General features: G+C 53.2%; 1 protein-coding gene across 1 annotated transcript in view; it reads left to right on the top strand.

Annotated features, from left to right (window-relative positions):
* Window positions 1–1735, top strand: part of LOC102251000 (intestinal-type alkaline phosphatase) — a 5760-nt gene extending 4025 nt beyond the window's left edge. The window contains exon 11 of the mRNA XM_014530565.1: window positions 1443–1735. Within this exon, the coding sequence (XP_014386051.1) occupies window positions 1443–1735 (293 nt within the window). The remainder of the gene's footprint in view (window positions 1–1442) is intronic.
* The last annotated feature ends 5547 nt before the right edge of the window (window positions 1736–7282 follow it).

Below are 7282 nucleotides of genomic sequence, written 5' to 3'. Positions count from 1 at the left end.
GGGGGGTTCAGGGGGGTGTCCTGGAGAGGGACAGCTTCCTGTCACCCTACAACCTGTCCTAATGGATGCCTCCTGGCCCATAGGCCGCTGTGGCCAGTACACCTGGTGCCTTTGACATAAAGCCCTGGGCTTCATCATCTAGGGGCCCAGTGGTACCATTTCACAGAGGAGATGGGGACACAGAAGAGAGGAGGCTTGTCCCCGTCACTAGGCTACTGAGGTGGTCACTTCCCAATGCCCATCCAGGCTGAGAGCTCCAAGGAACATCGCGGAAGCTGCTGGTGCAGTGGGCAGCCCCAGAGCAGCCCTTGCCCCACCCTGAGGCCATGTGGGCACTGGACATATATTTATAAACGGGATTCCCTGCATCCAGGGGCCTCTATTCTGGGAGGGACACATATAAAACTAAAATAAATTCTTTACAATGTAATGCCTGTTCTGATATGTTCTTGAAAGAAAAATCATTAGTATTTGGGGGTACAGGTGTTGTGAGTCAGAGGAGGGGAAGGTAACTCGGATGAGGTCAGGGAGCAGGAAGGAGCTCCCTGAGGAGCAGACAGGTGCCCATTGGAGGCAATTCCGGGTTCGATTCTGGTCAAGGGCACGTACCTCGGTTGCAGGCTCCTCTCCGGCCCGGGCTCATGCAGAAGGCAACCAATCGTGTTTCTCTCACATAGATATTTCTGCCTTTCCCTCTCTCTTTCGCTCTTTAAAAATCAATGGGAAAATATCCTTGGGTGAGGATTAAAAAAAAAAATACAACTAAAGTAACAGAACAACCATCATTCAGAAATGCCTGAAATCTGACTGAATAAAGTCATGCAACTAGGGAATTAAAGAAGAAAACATATTGAGACAGGAAGAAGGGGCAGAAGCGCAGAATGGGCTAGTCTGAGACCCTCATGTGGTGTTTTTGTTTTGTTTTTTAATTCAGAGGGATATCTTGGCTGTGGAGGCCTCCTATGAGGAGCATGGGGTCCCATCCCCATGGCAGACCCCTCAGCCCAGGCTTCCAGTACTGGAAAGAGAAGTCCCCATAACTTGGGGCTATAAGAACCAGCAGGGATTGTGGCTGAGTGACACAAAGGCTTCTGAAGACCAGACAGTTGGGGGTCATAATAGCCATAGCCTTGCAGGGTCTTTGCGGAATAAGTCACTGAATAGGCAAGCAGTGCTGGGGCTTAGCACACAGGGGGCGCTGCAGAGCTGTGGTGGTGCCATCACAGGTCCTCCTCTCCCTGCAGGGTTGGCTCCTGAGAAGGCGAAAGATGGCAAGGCCTACCCTCCATCCTTTTATGGCAATGGCCCCGGCTTCGCAGTCAGCGGGGGCTCCCGGTCAGATGTCCGTGACAACCAGAGCAGTGAGTGCGCCGGTGGGTGGGCGGGCAGGGGGAACTCGCAGGAGGGTGCCTACCATACCTGATTCCCCATTGTCTGTTCAGGGGACCCCAACTACAAGCAGCAGGCGGCCGTGCCCCTATCGTCGGAGACCCACGCTGGTGAGGACGTGGCGGTGTTCGCGCGTGGCCCGCAGGCGCACCTGATGCACGGTGTGCAGGAGCAGAGCATGGTGGCGCATGTCATGGCCTTCGCCGCCTGCCTGGAGCCCTACACCGCCTGCGGCCTGGAGCCCCCTCCCAGCACCAGCATCCCCGACGCTGCGCACCCAGGACTGTCCACAGGCCCCTCGCTGGCTTTGGTGATTGGGGCACTGTGGCTGATACTGCTGGGCTGAGTGGTGCCCTGACCACTCCCTTAGGCCCCCATCCGATGTCAGCAGAACCCCTGCCCAAAGCCTCCAGACCCAGGACCCACCTCAGGCCTCTGCCTTCTGACCTTTACCTGTTGGCAATAAATGAGCCTCAGCTGGTGCAGCGCTGCCCCCGCCCCACCCTGCGGGCCTGATGGTGGGGCGCCCTAGAGGCTGAGGCAGTGGCTTTCCTGCCGCACCCACTATCCTCCTAGGTTGCTCTGGATTCCCCGACACCCCGCCCCAAACTGGGTGGACTGAGACTTGAGCAATGTCCAGGCGCCCTGATAACAGTGGCTTCCTGTCACCCTGCAACTGGCCCCGAGATCACCTTGTTGATGGAGGAGTCACTTGGGGGAGGGGGACCTATGGGAGGGTGGGGTGTGCTTCGACAGAATCACTGGGCCTGGGCCTGGGCCTGGGCCTGGTACCATTACACAGAGGAATAGATAGAGACACAGAAAAGCGTCCCAAGCCACTCCCAATGCCCTTTCGGACTAGGAGAGCCAAGAAGCTTCGGGAAGCCCCAGAGCAGCCTTGGCCCCCACCCTGAGCCGTATGGGCACTGGGCATAGATTGGTGACCAGGAGATGCCCTGCCCTCCAGGGACCTCTATTCTGGGAGGGACATAGGAATAGTCAACTAAACTGTTATACAACGTATGCCAATGCTGATATGTTCTAGAAAGAAATATCATTAGCACGTGGGGCCACAGAATGTGTGTGTGAGTCAGGGGAGGGGAAAGGTAACGCAGATCAGGAGGTCAGGGGCCAGGGAGGGGCTCCCTGAGGAGCCGCCAGGTGTGCCCGGACTGGAGGCAGGAGGGCTTGAGCAATGCTGAAACAACAGCCTTAGAGCATCAGCCTGCAGACCAAAGGGTTCCGGGTTCGATTCTGGTCAAGGGCACGTACCTCGGTTGCAGGCTCCTCTCCAGCCCGGGCTCATGCAGAAGGCAACCAATCGTGTTTCTCTCACATAGATATTTCTGCCTTTCCCTCTCTCTTTCGCTCTCTAAAAATCAATGGGAAAATATCCTTGGGTGAGGATTAAAAAAAAAAATACAACTAAAGTAACAGAACAACCATCATTCAGAAATGCCTGAAATCTGACTGAATAAAGTCATGCAACTAGGGAATTAAAGAAGAAAACATATTGAGACAGGAAGAAGGGGCAGAAGCGCAGAATGGGCTAGTCTGAGACCCTCATGTGGTGTTTTTGTTTTGTTTTTTAATTCAGAGGGATATCTTGGCTGTGGAGGCCTCCTATGAGGAGCATGGGGTCCCATCCCCATGGCAGACCCCTCAGCCCAGGCTTCCAGTACTGGAAAGAGAAGTCCCCATAACTTGGGGCTATAAGAACCAGCAGGGATTGTAGCTGAGTGACACAAAGGCTTCTGAAGACCAGACAGTTTCTCTTAAAGGGCCAGCACACAGACTTACTCAGACTCAGTCCCTCTGAGCTCCGGCGCTGGCTGGGGCAGCAGCTTGAAAGGATCCAGTGACATACAGGGAGGAACTAAAGGGGCGCTGCAGAGCTGTGGTGGTGCCATCACAGGTCCTCCTCTCCCTGCAGGGTTGGCTCCTGAGAAGGCGAAAGATGGCAAGGCCTACACCTCCATCCTTTATGGCAATGGCCCCGGCTTCGCAGTCAGCGGGGGCTCCCGGTCAGATGTCCGTGACAACCAGAGCAGTGAGTGCGCCGGTGGGTGGGCGGGCAGGGGGAACTCGCAGGAGGGTGCCTACCATACCTGATTCCCCATTGTCTGTTCAGGGGACCCCAACTACAAGCAGCAGGCGGCCGTGCCCCTATCGTCGGAGACCCACGCTGGTGAGGACGTGGCGGTGTTCGCGCGTGGCCTCCCAGACAAAAGTGCTCACAGAGGTCATTGTTCCTACGCTGAAACCTCTCCCTGACACAGAGCTGATTGGCAGGTGCCATATCTGAGCCTCCATCAACCTGGCTCACGCTTTGCCCTGCCTTGGTGATTCCCTGAGATTCCACCTTACACAATTTGCAGCACCACTCAAGCCACATGGCCTTCGCCGCCTGCCTGGAGCCCTACACCGCCTGCGGCCTGACACAGCCTGCTGAGCCCTCGGAGCCCTCGGAGCCCTCGGCAGGCCCCTCAGCAGGCCCTTCACTGGTTTTGCTGACTGGGGCGCTGCTGCTGCTGCTGCTCGGGGGGGACCATTAAGCCCTGACTGCCCCACCCCTCACCTGAGGGCCCACCTCCCCCAGGGGCCCTACACCAATTCTGGGCCACTTACTGCCAGTACTGAATCCCCCTCACCGCCCCCAAGCTTCCCAGGGCCTGACCTTTACCCTGCGGTGCACACTGCCCCCACTCGGCCACCTTGGGACTGGGCACCCTGGAGCTGAGGTGGTGGCTTCCTGAAGCTCCCCAGGTTCTCCCAGCTGCTCAGGACTCCCAGCCCCGCAACCTTGACTGCCAAGGAAGTTTTGTAGCACCCTGGGGACCTGAGGACTCTGGCACATGGGGGGGTTCAGGGGGGTGTCCTGGAGAGGGACAGCTTCCTGTCACCCTACAACCTGTCCTAATGGATGCCTCCTGGCCCATAGGCCGCTGTGGCCAGTACACCTGGTGCCTTTGACATAAAGCCCTGGGCTTCATCATCTAGGGGCCCAGTGGTACCATTTCACAGAGGAGATGGGGACACAGAAGAGAGGAGGCTTGTCCCCGTCACTAGGCTACTGAGGTGGTCACTTCCCAATGCCCATCCAGGCTGAGAGCTCCAAGGAACATCGCGGAAGCTGCTGGCGCAGCGGGCAGCCCCAGAGCAGCCCTTGCCCCACCCTGAGGCCATGTGGGCACTGGACATATATTTATAAACGGGATTCCCTGCATCCAGGGGCCTCTATTCTGGGAGGGACACATATAAAACTAAAATAAATTCTTTACAATGTAATGCCTGTTCTGATATGTTCTTGAAAGAAAAATCATTAGTATTTGGGGGTACAGAGTGTGTGAGTCAGAGGAGGGGAAGGTAACTCGGATGAGGTCAGGGAGCAGGAAGGAGCTCCCTGAGGAGCAGACAGGTGCCCAAGATTGGAGGCAAGAGGGCTTCCGCAATGCTAGCAAGGGTCCTGAGGCAGCAAGTGACTTTGAGGCCAAGAGCTGGGTCAAAGATGGGGGGAAATGAGGGATAAGGAGAAATGGGGAAAGAGCTCGAACTTCATCCAGAGTGTGGCTTTGAGCAGGGATATAACATGACTTTTTTTGAAAATATCAACCTGGGCATATGTGGGGAGGGACCAAGATGGTGGCATAGGTAAATATGGTACTTGCTTCTTCCCACAACCACATCAAAATACAACTAAGCCCTAGCCGGTTTGGCTCAGTGGCTAGAGCATCAGCCTGCAGACCAAAGGGTTCCAGGTTCGATTCTGGTCAAGGGCACGTACCTCGGTTGCAGGCTCCTCTCCGGCCCGGGCTCATGCAGAAGGCAACCAATCGTGTTTCTCTCACATAGATATTTCTGCCTTTCCCTCTCTCTTTCGCTCTTTAAAAATCAATGGGAAAATATCCTTGGGTGAGGATTAAAAAAAAAAATACAACTAAAGTAACAGAACAACCATCATTCAGAAATGCCTGAAATCTGACTGAATAAAGTCATGCAACTAGGGAATTAAAGAAGAAAACATATTGAGACAGGAAGAAGGGGCAGAAGCGCAGAATGGGCTAGTCTGAGACCCTCATGTGGTGTTTTTGTTTTGTTTTTTAATTCAGAGGGATATCTTGGCTGTGGAGGCCTCCTATGAGGAGCATGGGGTCCCATCCCCATGGCAGACCCCTCAGCCCAGGCTTCCAGTACTGGAAAGAGAAGTCCCCATAACTTGGGGCTATAAGAACCAGCAGGGATTGTGGCTGAGTGACACAAAGGCTTCTGAAGACCAGACAGTTTCTCTTAAAGGGCCAGCACACAGACTTACTCAGACTCAGTCCCTCTGAGCTCCGGCGCTGGCTGGGGCAGCAGCTTGAAAGGATCCAGTGACATACAGGGAGGAACTAAATTGTCTGGCTTCAGGGCAAGAACTAGGGCAGTGATGGAGAACCTTTTGAGCTTGGCGTGTCAGCATTTTGAAAAACCCTGACTTAACTCTGGTGCCGTGTCACATATAGAAATTTTTTGATATTTGCAACCATAGTAAAACAAAGATGTATATTTTTGATATTTATTTTATATACTTAAATGCCATTTAACAAAGAAAAATCAACCAAAAAAATGAGTTCGCGCGTCACCTCTGACACGCGTGTCATAGGTTCGCCATCACTGAACTAGGGGGCAGCTTTCTCCCAGACAAAAGTGCTCACAGAGGTCATTGTTCCTACGCTGAAACCTCTCCCTGACACAGAGCTGATTGGCAGGTGCCATATCTGAGCCTCCATCAACCTGGCTCACGCTTTGCCCTGCCTTGGTGATTCCCTGAGATTCCACCTTACACAATTTGCAGCACCACTCAAGCCACTTGCAGCAGCTTTTCCATATGAATTGCCTGTCCTGGCTCAGGCTTCAGACTTTCCTAAAATCTCTCAACAAGTAGCAGCTGGACTCAGCGAGTCCCATACCTCTTGATAAGTGGCCCAGGCCTGACATTAGCAGCAGCCTGTGTTGGATCACAGTTTGGCCTCTCCTGGGCACCTGGAGCCATCTGCAGATCACTCTGTTGCTTGTATGGGTAGTCCCAAGCAGGGCACAGGCAGTGATTGACTTTGCACCTCCCAGGAGTCCCCAGAGCCAGTGCAACTGGTGGACAGCTTCAGACCATGCCAGATTACAACTCTACACATCCATGAGTGACACACTCAAGGGGCAGACTTGAGCACCAAAGCCCCACTGAAGCAAGTCCTACTCCATAGGGGTGTCTTCTGCACAACAGCTCCTCTGCTGTTGGTCCTCACAGCCAATTGGCCTGGAGTCAATTCCTCCCAGTTATGCCAACAGCAATCAAGGTTCAACTACAACAAGAGTGCACACAGCCCACCCAGGGGTGCACCTAGAGTGTCCAGCTCAGGTGTTTGGGGAGGCTGAGACACTGGGCCCTACAGGACACCTACTACACAAGGCCACTCTACCAATTCCAGGAGACATAGCAGCTCTACCTAATACATAGAAGCAAACACAGGGAAGCAGCCAAAATGCGGAGCCAAAGAAAACTGTCACAGATGAAAGACCAGAAAAAATCTGGAGAAAAAGACCTAAATGAAATGAAAGCAAGCAAACTACTGGACACAGAGTTCAAAACAATGGTTATAACGAGAGCTTCAAGGGACTTAGTGAGACTTTCAAGGATCTTAGTGAGAATTTCAAAGACTTGAAAAAGGTCCAGTCAGAAATGAAGGACACACTAATTGAAATGAAAAATAATTTACAGGAAATCAACAGTAGAGTAGAGTATGCTGAAAATAATCAATGATTTGGAATATGAGGAAGCAAAAACACACAGTAAGAAGAGCAAAAAGAAAAAAGAATCCAAAAATATGAAGATAGTGTAAGGAGCTTCTGGGACAAC

Source organism: Myotis brandtii, unplaced genomic scaffold (assembly GCF_000412655.1).
Source record: "Myotis brandtii unplaced genomic scaffold, ASM41265v1 scaffold744, whole genome shotgun sequence".
Lineage (NCBI taxonomy): Eukaryota > Metazoa > Chordata > Mammalia > Chiroptera > Vespertilionidae > Myotis > Myotis brandtii.
This window is presented reverse-complemented; position numbering and strand designations above follow the sequence as displayed.